At 45.1% G+C, this 14,853-nt stretch overlaps 1 protein-coding gene and 1 long non-coding RNA gene across 15 annotated transcripts in view; one reads left to right on the top strand and one right to left on the bottom strand.

Moving 5' to 3' along the window:
- The window catches only part of LOC129145851 (uncharacterized), a 35,762-nt gene extending 28,452 nt beyond the window's left edge, over window positions 1-7,310 (bottom strand). Inside the window, exons 1-2 of the long non-coding RNA XR_008551955.1 lie at window positions 7,226-7,310; window positions 6,335-6,514 (exon numbers count right to left, since the gene is read on the bottom strand). This is a non-coding gene — a long non-coding RNA (uncharacterized LOC129145851). The remainder of the gene's footprint in view (window positions 1-6,334; window positions 6,515-7,225) is intronic.
- A 467-nt stretch (window positions 7,311-7,777) lies between these two features.
- The window catches only part of FMR1 (fragile X messenger ribonucleoprotein 1), a 39,097-nt gene continuing 32,021 nt past the window's right edge, over window positions 7,778-14,853 (top strand). For 13 of the 14 annotated variants that reach the window (XM_054695518.1, XM_054695517.1, XM_037511850.2 and 10 more), the window contains exon 1: window positions 7,780-7,986. In XM_054695518.1, coding sequence (XP_054551493.1) covers window positions 7,936-7,986 — 51 coding nt within the window. In that variant the 5' untranslated portion in view covers window positions 7,780-7,935. Of the gene's footprint in view, window positions 7,987-14,853 lie in introns of all 14 variants that reach the window. The other variant, XM_037511845.2, reaches the window with a different exon arrangement.

Raw genomic sequence — 14,853 nt, 5'->3', positions numbered from 1 at the left:
GGCTTAGTTGAACAGATGGTTATTTTTCTTACACCGGAAGTCTAGTTGGTGGCAATGACTCACAGAGGGCACTGTGACTCTCCTTGTCTCCTAGCCACGGTTTCCCAAGCTTTAGGCATCACCTCCAAATCAAGACAGACATTACAGAGGAAGCAGCAACATCAGTCAAATTTATCCTCTTTTCTCAGACAAGCTAAAGCTACCCCAGAAACTTCCTAGTAAACTTATGTTTACATTTCATTTGAAAAAAAATATGTCATGTGGCCACTCAGTTTCAAGGTGGCTGGAAATACGCATTTCCAGGTTTCTCAGCCTCTCAGGTAGACAGGCAAACAAGGGGGAATGAGCCTGGGAATGGAAGTGGAGTTAGCCATCCCAGTAGCTGCCACAGACTATGTACTTATTGGTTCTCAACGGATAAAGAGAAAACAATGACATATCTCATAATGAAGTACATACTGAGCTGACCTGGAGAGTTAACACTGCTGTTTGTGCAGGTTTATTGGTGACATTTGGGTATGAATAATTCCTGGCACTCAATCCCAAGGTACAAGAGAAATTCCAACTCGAATGTCTAATATCAAGCTCACATGTAGAGAGCTTGGAAGTTGTCACCCCCTTCTATACCATAGGAAAAACATTGATCAAACAGAAAACACTCACTTTTATTAGACCCAGAGAATTGAGGTCACAGGTCAAACTGTCCAGATAGGTGAATACTGAGAATCACAGCAGACATCAGATTATCTGAGGCAGAAGCTGCTGGGGCCAATTATTGGTAGAAACACTTACATGGTGGTTTTGATGAATTGCTTGAGGCTAGGTATGGACTAGTTTGAGAGCTGAAAAATCCTGGGGGACCAAGCTTGGGGGGAAGGCCTATACTTTCATGGGTTTTGCCTCCAGGAACCCCATCAGGTTCTCACTGTGAAGATCAGAGAAAAATTCCCTCCTGTTTCCTGCAGGAGGAAGGAAAAGCAACCAGTTGAAATATGCCCAGTACTCTCCATAACAAAGGCCTGTCCTCCAAGGGAAATGACCTCACTAGAGTAATTCCTAACCTGGGAGAGGAGTTACTAGGCCCTGCTCATACCTTCTAACTTTCCTATAGCACCTAAACTGAGAGGGAACAAAAGCTAAGAAGTACTTCTGAAGACCACCACCCAGGAACTCGGGCCCACCAAAAATCTGAGATTTAATCGCAAGATGATATGATGTGCCCCCCACACACACACTTTGCCACCACATCAGCAGCACTCCAGTGTAATAGATTACAGCTAACAGAGCTGAGGGACAGACTATGTAAGGAGTTCTCAGGGTAACCCAAAGATGACAAAGGAGACAAAAACAAGGGTATTAGAAGAAACTGAAGTAGATGTTGCACTTACAGCTGCAACAAACATTAAACACCAATTCAGCTCTGAGTGAAATTAACATAAAGCCTCAAACTAAAAACCTAATTAATTCAGTCCCTATTACTCAATATGTCTTGCCCAAATTTCAACAAGAAACTGTAAGGCATGCTTACCGGCAAGAAAAAGCATAGTGTGAACAGACAAAGCAAGCATAGAAATGAGACTTAAGACACTAATACTGGAATTATAAGATAGGGAATTTAAAGCAATTAAGATTTTTTTTCAAAATTATCATTTTTTTTTAATTTTAAAGATTTATTTATTTATTTATACAAGCACTGGGTACAGTCAGAAGCGCGGGAGGATGAGAAAATTCACCAGAGCCAGAGCGGAGAGCAGAACAGGCAGGACTGAGGTACACTGCTGAGGGGAGCAGCGGGCGGCAGGAGAGGTCTGCGCGCCATGTGGGACCCTCCTCCGGTGGCCGGGGAGCAGCCGGGGATCGAACCGGCACTGCAGAGGCTGCGGGCAGCTTCGCAGCCCAGCGCTCAACCACTGCGCCACCAGGGAGGCCCATAAAGCAATTATGATTAATATGTTAAAGGTGCTATGGAAAAAGTAGATAATGTGTGACAATAGTGTAAGCAGAGGGATGGAATCTCTAAGAAAGGCTCAAAAATAAATGATAAAAATTAATATAACCACACTGTAGCAGAAACAGAGAATATCTTAGATAGGCTCATCACTAGATTAGAAATGGCTGAGGAAAGAATCTATAAGCTTGAAATTATGTCAGTGGAAACTTTCCAAACCGAAAAGTGAGAAGAAAAAAAAAGTGGGCAAAAATAAAGAGAATATAACCAAGTATTGGGGAGCACTTATAAAAGGTGTAATATTTGCATCAGGGAATACCTGAAGAACAGAAAAAGGAACAAAAGAAAGACTTCAAGTAATAAAGACCGAGGCTTTTTCAAAATTAACTAAATACACCAAACCACAGATCCCGAAAGTTCAGAGGACTCGTAACAAGATAAATACCAAAATCCACACCTAGACATAGCATTATCTAAACTAAAGAAAAGAGAAAACTTAGAAGAAGCCAGGGCTGGGGAGAGTTACTCTGGAGGAATAAAAATCAGAATTATCTGTCTACTAATCAGAAACCATAGAGGTAGGAGGAGAATGCAGCAAAATATGTAAAGTGTTGAAAGAGGAGAAAAAACTAAAAGTCTGTATCCAGTGGAATTTGTAACCAGGAGATATGCTTTGCAAGAAATGTTAAAAGTTCTTCAGAGAGAAGGAATGTAACACAGGTCAGAAATTCAAATCTGCATAAAGAAAGGAAGAGCATTTGAGAAGGAATAAATGATGGTAAAATGAACTCTTATTTTTCTTAATCTTAATTGATCCACAAGATACATAGCTACCAAATCATAAAAAGATGTGTAGAAACCTGAAATTTATACTGCTAAGTGAAAGAAGCCTGTGAAGGGACTACAAACATACATACATACACACATACTGTATGATTCCAACTATCTTTCTGGAAAAGTCAAATCTATGAAGAAAGTAAAACAAAACAAAACAGTGGTTGCCAGGGCTTAGAGGACTGAGCTGATGAGCAAGTGGACCACAGGGGATTTTTAGGGTAGAGGAACTATTTTGTATATGATACTCTAATGGTGCATGTCTGACATGTATTCGTCAAAATAAATAGTGTAAAACAGATGGACTTCAACATAATCATAGACTTAATAACATCATAGACTTGGGCATCCCTGGTGGCACAAAAGGTTAAATCTCAGCACTATCAAGCTATAGGCAGCCACTGTAGAACGAGTTCAATCCCCGGGCAGGGAGCTACCCACATGGCGCAGCAGACCTCTACTGTCTCGCCCACTGATCCCCTCAACAGTGTATTTCAATGGATCTGCCCATTCTGTCTCTGGTGAATCCTCCCACCTCCACACCTCTGGCCTACACCCCAGTTCTTGTATGTATAAATAAATAAATCTGTAAAAAAAATCATGGACTTACTACACAGGTACCACGCTAATTCAAGATATCACTAATAGATGCTAATAATAGTAATAATACCCTAAGGTATTGGGAGAGTATATGGGAATGCGTGAGTATGTGCTCAATTTTCCTGTAAATCAAAACTGTTCTAAAACATAAAGACTATTAATTAAGAACTTTTCCCTTTTTCCTGATATTTAGTTCAAAGGAGAGGACAAAATGAGGTGAAACTGCCAGAGACAGTGTCATGAAAAAGGGAAACTAGCTGGATCCTAGAAGGCACCTAGATTCTAGAGTAGGGTAGGACAAAGGCCATTTCAGTGGGGATTCAGGCATGAAAATCACTTGGTCTCAAGTTGCAAGACAGCAGGAAATAACCTGGAATAAATCAATGCAGAAACAAAAGATAGCAATATAGTGGAAGCAAGAGGCCAAAGCAAGGCTAGAAGTGCTGAATCATCATTCCAGTATTGGCTAAACTTAGGAACGGGAGCAGAGTGACCTGAGCCAGGACCTCAGCACGCATGCACTCATCCGCGTGGCTCATCCACTCCGGAACTGCCAAACACCCGTGTCCCAGCACAGTGGGAGGCACAGACAAGCCCTGAATCAAAGAAACAAGAGTTATAAAACTTTCTGTTCTACAAGTGCTTACCCTCAGTGAGGAGAGACAGAAGCTGCCTGGAGTTTTCAAGAATCAGCAAAGAAGCCAGCAAGGCTGGAACGGAATGAAAGAGGGAGGTGGAAGGTGAGATGGAGATTAGCAGCCAGCATGTGAAGGACACTGGGGCCAGAATAATAAAGACTTTGGCTTATACCCTGAGGCATTTAGAGAACCATTAGGATTCTGAGTCTGAGTGTCAGTATGACTTGGTTAACACCGGTATTGAGTGGAGGCCAGTGAGAGCATAAGAGTGGCTACAGGGAGACTAGAGGTGGTTGCAATAACCCAGGTAACAGAGGATGGGGCTGGCATCACATTTCTGACAGCGTAAATGGTGAGGAATACATTGCAGACTTTGAAAGGGCTTGCTGATGTAGTGGATGCTTGAGAGAAAACCAGGATGGAAATGATTTTGATTTAGGCCTGAACAACCAGTTTGAACAAGGGGTTAGCAGTGACTGAGCGAGAGAAGAATATCAGAGGAGAAGGTTCCTGAGCGGGGCTAAGTCTGGTACCTGAATTCAGATGAGCTTTCTTGAAAGGGGGGGTTTCAAGAGCTAGACAGTAGAGTGAGACTGAGCCTCAGAGTTAAGTGTGCAAGGCTATACAGGTGGTGAAGAAAGGCGTGTATTCATTCATCAAACATTCGTTAAAGTTAACCACCTTTCATGGTGCCAGGGAGACAAAGGTAAGGAAGGAATCTTTCCTGCATGAAAGAAACTCACAATTCAAGGGAGGAAACAGAAATAAGCAACCATACTGTCCTAAGGATCATTTGGCATTTAATGAGTCCCTGCTATGGGCAAGCAGTGTGGCGAGGAAGGAGGAGGTGAGAAGTTTTGCTGGGAGTCCAAAAGGAGCTGCTGCACAGCGTCTTAAAGACATTCCCAAGGGTTTTCAGTGCGGTGTGCCACTAGGGAATTGGTGGTCACTTACGTGTCCTTCGCTAGGCAAATGGATCAGTAAAATCTATGGAATACTCAGAAGTCTGAAGCAACCAAGGAGGCATTCACACAGCAATGTGGACATAGGTCAACAACAGTGCTGAGTGAAAACAGCAGGAAACAGAGTAATGGTCCAGCATAAATGTGAAAGCCATACACAAAGTACTAGTATCTTAAGTTATCAAGGATCTGTATGAAAAAGGATTGCACTTTAGCAGGTTGAGGAATCCCCACACAGCTCTCCATAGTGGTTAGGCCAGTGTGCACTCCCACCAGCAGTGCAGGAGACTTCCTTTTTCTCCACATCCTCGCCAACATTTGTTGTTGCTAGTTTTTTTGATATGTGCCATTCTCAGTGGTGTAAGATGGTATCTCATTGTAGTTTTGATTTGCAGTTCCCTGATTGCAAGTGATGTTGAACATTTTTTCATATGCCTGTTGGCCATTTGCATTTCGTCTTTGGAGAAGTTTCTTTTTAGCTCTTCTGCCCATTTTTTAGATATTTACCCAATGGACACAGAAACATTAATTCTAAAGGGCACCTGCACCCCTATGTTTATAGCAGCACTGTTTACAATAGCTAAGCTTTGGAAACAACCCAAATGCCCAAAAATAGATGACTGGATCAAGAAGATGTGGTGTATATACACCATGGAATATTACTCAGCAATCAAAAAAGATAAACACATGAAGTTTGCGGCAACATGGACGGAGCTGGAAGGGATCATGCTCAGCGAAATAAGCCAGAAAGAAAAAGAAAAATACCGGATGGTCTCACTCATAGCAGGAATCTAGAAAACCTAAGTAAGGGACCAGGAGAAAGAGTAACTATAAGAAAGTAAAAATCAAAATTAACAAGTAACTATAAACCAGAGACACACTGAGGGGGGGAGGGACTGGGGTCAAAATAAGGGGAGTGGGAATTGTATGGAGACTACAACCAAGATGAAAATGCATACATTGTGCAAAAATGAAAAAGATGTAAAAAATATATAAAATAAAATTTAAAGAAAAAGTATTGCACTTGGTGTCTAGGGGAGTGAGGGGGTGATTAAAAAAGACAAGGAAAAGGAATATAAAGTCATAGGGCATGGTGGGGACTGATGACAATATGCTGAGAATTAAAGTAAGGCCATTCTCTGCATCTGAGGTGAAATAATCAGCTAACAGGCATCCAGCTGGTCACCCTAAGGAGCTGGCTGTTTCTGGGTGCCAGGAAGCATTTGCTGAGACAGGGAGGCATGACAACGCAGCACAGGTTCCAGGGAGAGCACCGGGTTCAGTGTGGCTGGTAGGAAGGGCGGTGGGGAAGAGCTGACACTATTTGGAGGCCCTGAGTGAACTGGACACACCTTGGACTGCCAGGTCCGGCCCTTCGGGTCACCAGGTCCGCTTTTATGACGTCGGGGCTAAAGGGCAAGCTCTGCTCGTATCTGGTGTGCTTGACATCCTCCTTCAGTCCTCTTGAACTCTTGGCATCTTATGACCACTCCGGAAATCCTAGTCCAGGGGGTCATGCCTATTATCGTGGCCTGGAGGAATGTGGAAAATAAACGCAGGCCCTGGATCTGCTGCTTTAATCTCCACCAGCAGCAACAGCGCTGCTCTGGCTGAGAGGGGAGTGCAAACAGAGGCCCGAGGACGCCTCTGGCTGTGGAGCACCTGGCAGGGCAGTTCCCACCTCAGCTGGAGTCACAATCTCTTTCTGCCCCTCCCCCTCCCCCGGGCTGGGTGTCCCCCCCTCCTGAGCACGCGCCTTCATCCTGGCCCCCAGCAGGGCTGCCAGGCCTCAGGTACTTTTCTGACGGCGGGCTGTCGACCTGCGCCTCTGTGTGCCCAGTACACGGCTGCGATGTGCGTCCTGGGTTTTGTTTGGTGACGGGACGGGCTCCGTCCACGTCGCAGCTGCACACAAGCTTCCCCAAGGAAGCCTACGCCGAGCTGGACGGGCCGAGGGCGCGGGCAGGAACGGGACATTGGGGGTGTTGCAGTGCAGTCGGGCCGGGGCCCCGCGGAGGGGTGGCGGGGCAGCGACACACGTGCCCGCTCAGCCTCTGGCCAGGCTGGGCACGAGCGGGGTGGACCTGAGGTGTCTGGCGAGGGGCGCGCGGGAGCCCCGCCGCTTGCGGTCCCGTCTAGGGCAGGTGTGAAGCGAGGGCGGGCTGCGGTCGCGGGGCCCGACCCGGAGAGGCCGCGGCGGCCCACACCACGACCCCTGGCCGGGGAGGAGGCGTCACTCTCACCTTCTGCCTCTAAGCTCACCCCCGCCTGGGTCCCCGCGGCGGCCACCTCACTAGCACAGTCCTCTCGCGGCTAGTCTTCGCGTGTGTCTCGACCCCGCCGCACCAGCGGCTGCACCCGGCTGCGCGCTCCTCTGGGAAACAAGAGTCCCGTCCCCGCCGAGGCAGCCCGGGCCGAGGCCTGCGCGGGCCCCTCGGCAGAACGGCGCTCTGGCCTTCGCCGGGCCACGCCAGGCCGCGGGACCCGGGGCCGCGGGGCCGACCCGTCGCCGCTCTTCCCGCCTTCCCGCCTTCCCGCCCCGCCCCGCCCCGCCCCGCCCCGCCCGACGTCCGGCCCCGCCCCCGGCCGGGCGCCAGTGCGCGCATGCGCGCGCTCCGGCCGAGGCGGGCGGTGCGTGCGGGCGGGGCGGGGGGCCGAACCCGCGGGGGGGAGGGGCGGTAGTCACGTGACGCGGCTTCCCTGTTTACACGCGGGGCGGCCGGCGCGCTCGGCCTCAGTCCGGCGCTCGGCTCCCTTTCGGTTTCCGTTCCGGTGAGGGGCGCCTCCGAGCGGGCGGCGAGCGGACGGCCGGAGCGGGCGGGAGTGGCGACGGCGGCCTCGCTGCCGGGAGGCGAGCGGCAGCGCGGCAGCAGCGGCGGCGGCGGCTGGGCCTCGAGCGCCCGCAGCCCAGCTCTCGGGGCGGGCTCCCGGCGCCAGCGGGCTTGACGGGAAGATGGAGGAGCTGGTGGTGGAAGTGCGGGGCTCCAATGGCGCTTTCTACAAGGTACGGAGCTCCCGGGCCCACCGCGGCGGCGCCCGGCTTTCCCTCCCTTTTCTTCTCGACCTCCGCGGGCGGCAGGCCGGCGCCCTCTGCCCGGCGCCCCGCCCGGGGGCTCCGGCGCGCTCGGCGGGAGGTGGCGGGGCGGGCCGGGCCGGACTGCGGGCCTGTAGGCAGCCCCCCGCCCCGGGCCCCGCCGCCTCGCCTCGCCTAGGGCCGGGCGCCTGTGGGAAGGAGCGGCGGGTGCCCTTGCGGGGACCGAGCCCCGCCGGGGCGAGCTGGGGCTGGGCCATGGCCGGCGGCAGGTAGGCGATCCCGGCGGACAGGGCCGGTCTGCGCGCCCAGGGACGGCGAGGGCTTGTATCTCTTCGCCTCCGGAGCCTTTCCCCGGGGGGATCCGGGCCTGACGTGTTCGTTGTGGCCGAGGAACGGGGATGGGGGGAGCCTAAGGGGGGCCCTTCCGTGGAGCCGCCGCCTGACGGGCCCAGAGGGTGGGCGATCTCCGTGGGGCTTCTCTTTTCCGGTCCAGCCCGGGGACTTCGGAGAGCTCCGCGGTTCTGGGCAAAGGGTGTGAAGCGAGAGTGGTGAGAAGCTATGGTCGGTACCAAATCACAATGGCAACCGATGCCTGGTGGCCTCCCTTTGTGGATTTCAGCAGAGCTTTTAGATCCAAAAGTTTCAGGCAGACCCTGACCTATCCCGGCGTTGAATTAAAGAAGTTGGTAATCTCAGATATTAGCGGGCCCTCTTCCTGGTTAGAAATGGGGACAAATTCGGGAATACAGATGCTTCAGCGTCTAAACACATTACCAAGTCTGCTACAGGGGAGAAAATTATTTTCACTCTCGAAAGGCCTGCTGTATCGCATGCAACTTCAGGAAATTAACTGAGTAGATTATTACGGGGGAATGTTTTAAAGGGAGTGGAAATACTTGTTTTGTGCTCCAAGTACTCGACTGTTTTCTGAATGGGTGATATTGCAGGGGGCTGGATTGTTGAGATTTTACAGAGGCATGCTTGCTTTTACTGTGGATTTTTCTTCCTAAACTCACACTGTTACAGATCAGCTAGTATCTTAAAATGTTGCAAAGCAGAATACAAAATAGGTGGATGTGTCGGTAGTGCTTCTGTTTCTACACGCTTTCTGTAAGGCTGGTCATCTATACATTCCCTTTCTTCTTGAATGTTCCTCTAACTTCTGTAAGTAATGACCCACCTGACTATAGTATCTTGGCAGTAGAACGTCCACATGGAAAAAAGACCGGAAATTAGCTATTGCCGTCGTCCAGGATAACTTGGGTAAATTTCATGTCTTTAGTGAATTTCGCTTTAGTAAATTTAACTTTTCAAGTGACACTCGTTTGACTCTAGAAAAATCAACAATTCGCTTAACTACACAACATGTTCACCGATTTTTTGGAGACATTTGGAGATCAATACATTTCATAAGTGAGAAATGGGACTTCCATACTTTTAGCGAAAAGGTTAAAACCTTAAGTGTAAAGCGAGGAGGAAAAAAACCCAGCTTTTCATGGTCTTACTAGTCTCTCCAATATAAAATTCTTTCAGTTGACTACAGTCAAAATGTTGCTGGCATTTGTTTCAGTGCCCTGTAATGTCTGCTGGTTTGTGTAGAAGCATTCTCATTTCTTCATTGGTGGTTTTGGTGACTAGATTTGTGGCACTAACTATAGTGAATGTGAACAGGGCCTGGTGGTTGAACAGTATTCTAGCAGATCTCTGATAGCTTCTTTGGACTTCACTCTCGCTGTCTTTTAGTGACTTTGCTTGCTCTAAGGGGCAACTAGCACATTCCTGGTCTTTTTGAAGGATTTATTGTTCTCTTCCAGCCGCCTATATTTGGTCCAGTGACTTTGCTTGCAAACTGATTGGAATATAAGAAATGATCTTTTATCTTTACTGTTTGTTAAACCCCGGTTTTTCTTCTTGATATATTTTTTTTTTATACGAAGTTCCTTAATTTGAGGTGAATAAACGGAATGGGTTGCCTGGTTCCTTGAGAGGAAATGTGAAACTTGAACAAATGTGTATAGATAAATTGCTGTTCTGTTTATTTAATTAAGGTTTATTTTTAGGAAAACCTCATAGTCTATGTTTGTGGAAAATAGTTTCTATGATGAAAAAAATTAAGTTTTTGTACACTCATAATATTAAAATAAACCGAGTTGCTTGTCCAGTGGAATGGGCAAGGAAAAGATGGAAATAAAGACCAATAATAATGAACTGCTATGGAGATACTTTACATTTATGAAAAAATAGGAACCTTGTTCATCAAATTGATGAAAAACCTTTAAAAAATTAAACAACTCGAAGGCCTTTAGTGTAATTGATTTCAGACTTTGATTTGTCTGATGAACCACCATATTGCAAGGGGCCAGTCTCCATCTTCTGAGCACATGGTCCAAGTTTGCAGCATGAACTGGACAGAATATATGCTGGGAATTGATGAATTCTTTCTCTCAAAAATAACTCAAGCTCAGGATTCAAAGTCAACAGAACCATGAAACCTAAACCCTAAGGTTATAACAGCTCATTTCTATTTTCCCCTCTAGTGTTTGTTCTTAAAAACTAAAGTTTCTTTTAGTACTCATTAGTCTTTTTTTTTTAAAGATTTATTTATCTATGCATACAAGAACTGGGGTACAGGCCAGATGTGCGGGAGGGTGAGAGGATTCACCAGAGACAGCAGGGAACAGAACACGCAGACTGACTGAAATCCACTGCTGAGGGGAGCAGCGGGCAAGACAGGAGAGGTTTGCTGCTCCATGTGGATTTCTCACCGGCCAGCTGGGTTCAAACCCGTGCTGCAGAGGCTGCGGACGGCTTCACAGCGCTGCACTCAACTGCCTGTGCCACCAGGGAGGCCCAGTACTCATTAGTCTTTACTTTCATGCTTAGGTATTTCTTTGACTTAGAAAAAGTTACTTGCATTTATAATTTGCAGAGCTTTATTTAAGACGTGAAGACACTTGAATTATGTCTCATGGTGGAGTCTTTACAAAGCATTTCCTAAAGGAATAATCTAGAAATAACATCTTCATTCTAAGGGTCATTTGTGTAAAATAGCACAGTGTTGTTGTTTTTTCTTTTTTCGAACTGAGTTTTGACTGATACCTGATCCATTATTGTAATATGGGGTAAAAAATATGGTAGATTGCATTCATCTTGTTAGGTTATACTTTAATATTTCTTCAGCTTTGAAGTTTCCTATCTGCAGACCTTCATTTGGTGAGTTGTAATATGGAGCCAGCAGCTTAGTTTGACAAAATGTACATTTGAGGAAATTTTTTAAATTAAAGTTTCAGTGGCCCAACATGATGCTAGCTACCTAGCCTGCTAGAAATCACTGTTTTGCCACAAAAACACTTGCATAAGGTGCTGTTCATGTTTTCTGTGAAGTCTTGAGATCTAACTTTGCATACAGGTGTTATGTACGTCGAGGAAGTGAATTATTTGGGTCAACTACATTTCTCCTTTCCAAAGTCTTAGTAACTTTTTAGTATGTAGTATCTTTGGAAGCATGATTTTTCTCCATTTGAAACTGTGCCATTTTCCAACTCTCTACAAACCACCAAATAATTAAATGCAAAAATCACTGCTATAATTGCATTTCTGATTCCTCCCTGCTCTGGGAATCATAGTGACTACGATCAGGGTTATTACAACTGTTAACCAATGGTGAGAGCTAGTTTCTAGGTGCCAGACACTGTTTAGGTGCTTTACCTCTGTTAATTTATTAATCTGCCTGCACAATCCTGAGGTACTGTTTTCATGCCCCTTTTATAGATGACAGTGTAGAACATTCAGAGAAATTGGGTGACTGATCTTATCATAAGTGTCAGATCTGATACCGCTCAGATCTGGGATTTGAGATCAGGTGATCTTTCTGAAATCAATTAGAGTTGATTTCCTGCCCATTTTTCTGTTTTATTGTGATCTTTGATTGTATTGGATCCTCAGATATTGGTTTAGCAAGTTGTATTAACTTGCAAGGCTGTTTTAGCCATTTTATACAGTTGATAGGAAGATATCATGAAATATTCAGCTTATATCTCAGTTTCCTTTTTTTTTTTTTAATTCTTGCACCTTGCTTACTACACTATAATTCTCCCTGTCAATGTTGGTTAAGAAAGACAAAGTTAAAAACCTTTGTTATGAAATTTGCTTTCTTTACATTGGGAGTGCATAGGAACTTAAGTAGTCACAAGTTAGGATACATACCACAAGGAAAATTAACTTTATACTACTTGTCTGTGTGCTGTCTTTAGGCCAGGGTAACCAGAAAGTGCATTTTTCTCAGAATTTATGGTAAATGCCCAAGTGAAGTTGCGTGTCTCTGAATCCGCACTGTGGTGGGAAGGGTTGTTGATGAGGCTTGTACTTTTCCCTTCCTGTTTGTTCAGACCCCTGTGGTGCCCATATACAAAGGGTGACAGTTGATTTGGTATGTGAAGTCTTGGGTTTGAATTCTATTGAGTCACATTTCTTTGGTCCCTCTGCTGTGTCTCACGGGTTTTCTTTAGGAGCGGCATTTTTCTGCTCTGTCAAGGTACAGTACAGGTGTTGTCTTCAGTGTTAATGGAGGAGTGTGGTCAGTGTGGTCCTAGGCTTACACTGAAATTGCTCCACACCAGTAGCCTTTCCTGTGACTTCTGACTCGTACTTGTGAGTGCGTTCACTAAGCTTAGGGGAGCGGGGTAGATGGAATATGTAGTGGGAGAATAAGAGTTCACCCAAGTAGAGATGGGCTTTCTGTCTTGGTTTCATTGATCCTGGCGATCTCTGGTCAGTTCACACTTTGGTAAGTACGATTTTGTGATGGCCTCTTTGGCCCAGTTGCCAGTAAGTTGAGCATCTCATAATGATTTTTTGATTTCCTGTTTATTCCCCATAATTAGGGGCCTGTGTCTGTCTGTAAACTGTTTTGTCATCTTTCTCAAACCTCAAAACATTTTCATCACATTTTTTGTCTTAGTATAAATAACCTTTTGGTATTTGGTGTCTTTGAGGAAATGACCTTTTCTTTTTCTTTAACATGATTTTAATCTTCTTTAATTTTTTTTCATTTTTATTTTGGGGGTACATTTTTGCTCTCCATATGTGCATGTGTACCACTTACCTTCCACCAAACCACCAGCACCCATACCTCCTCTGCCTCCCTCCCCCATGCCATTTCCCTCTTTTCTGTTCCTCTGGTAACCATTAACTGCCTTCATTAGGTCCAAGACTTACTCTTGCTGTATTTTGCGTATGTGTGTTTTTTGGTTATTTATATTCCACAAATGCATGAAACCATCCGATAAATGTCTCTCACTTTCTGACTTATTTCACTTAATATAGTCACCTCAAGGTCCATCCATTTTGTTGCCCAAAAGCCATTATATTATCTTTTTCCCCTGCTGTATAGTATTCCTTTAAATATTTATTCTGCACTTTCTTTATCCATTTGTCTGTTGAAGGACATTTAGGTTGTTTCTGTGACTTGACAAATGTGGAAGTGTTATATTTACATATGTGTACATAAAGCTTTTTGTGTTAGAATTTTCATATTTTTAGGCTAAATGCCTAATGGTGTTATTGCTGGATCATACAGAATTTCCATTTTTATTTTCTTTATCTCCATACCATTTTCCAAAGAGGCTGCCCCAACTTGCATTCCCACCAACTGGATGAGAGTTCCCTTTTTCACCACATCCTCACCAACATTTGTCTGTAGACATCTGAATATCTTCTTTAGAAAAGTGTCTATTTAGGTCTTTTGCCCATTTTTTGTTGGATTGTATGCTTTCTATGTTTTGGGATTAATCCTCTTTTCAGATGTGTGATGTGCAAAATTTGTGATTCTGTAAGATGCCTCTTTTTTATGAGGGTTTCTTTGAGGTACAAAAGCTTTTTAGTTTGATGTAGCTCCATTTGTTTTTGTTTTTTGCCATTGGGGTTGAGTCCCCAATGTCCTGTTAGATGTCCTGTAGTATATCCCCTATATTTTCTTTCAAGTATTTTACAGTTTCAGTTCTTCTATGGAGATCTTCAATCCATTTTGAATTAATTTTTGGTACGGAGTTAAGTATGGATGTAATTTCATTTTTTAAGATATCCCGTGCTCATGGATTGGAACAATATACATCATTAAAATAACCGTATTATTCAAAGCAATTTATAGTCAATGCAATACCTTTCAAAATACCAATGACTTTTTCAAGGAAATTGAACAATTATAAAATTTATATGGAACTACAAAAGGCCCCAAGTAGCTAAAGCAATTCTGAGAGAAGAGATGAAAAATGGAGGCATCACAGTTCTGACTTGAAACAAAATTACACAGCAACAGTAATCAAAGCAATGTGATACTAGAACAAAAACAGACATGTAGACCAGTGGACTAGATTAGAAAGCCCAGAGATAAACGCACACAAATATGGACTGTTAATCTTTGACAAAGGGGCTGTTGCCATACAGTGAAAAAAGGATTGCCTCTTTAACAAACAGTGTATATTTTTTAGTAGACTTTTGTGGAGACAGAACTTCCCTTAATGCTGGATCACTGTGGTCCTTTATCTCTCATAAACTGTGACCTTCTCTGCTTTATCTCTCATTTATTTAATGCTAGCTACGTGCCAGGCTTTGTACTAAGCACTAGACATGTGTAATTTTATTGCAACAACCTTAGGAATCAGGTCCAGTTCTCCTGTATCCATTCCTTCCTTGTAGATGAGGACTCTGAGGTCCAAAGGCCACCCCTTGGAGAGTTCTACAGCCGTAATGTGATAGAAACAGATTTTGAACCTCGGTCTCATTCACAGCAAAACTCTAAACCACTGAATTTACTGAAGTACAAGAAACCGAGCTCTC

This window comes from Talpa occidentalis, unplaced genomic scaffold (genome assembly GCF_014898055.3).
Source record: "Talpa occidentalis isolate TD23 unplaced genomic scaffold, MPIMG_talOcc4v2.1 talOcc4.15, whole genome shotgun sequence".
Lineage (NCBI taxonomy): Eukaryota > Metazoa > Chordata > Mammalia > Eulipotyphla > Talpidae > Talpa > Talpa occidentalis.
This window is presented reverse-complemented; position numbering and strand designations above follow the sequence as displayed.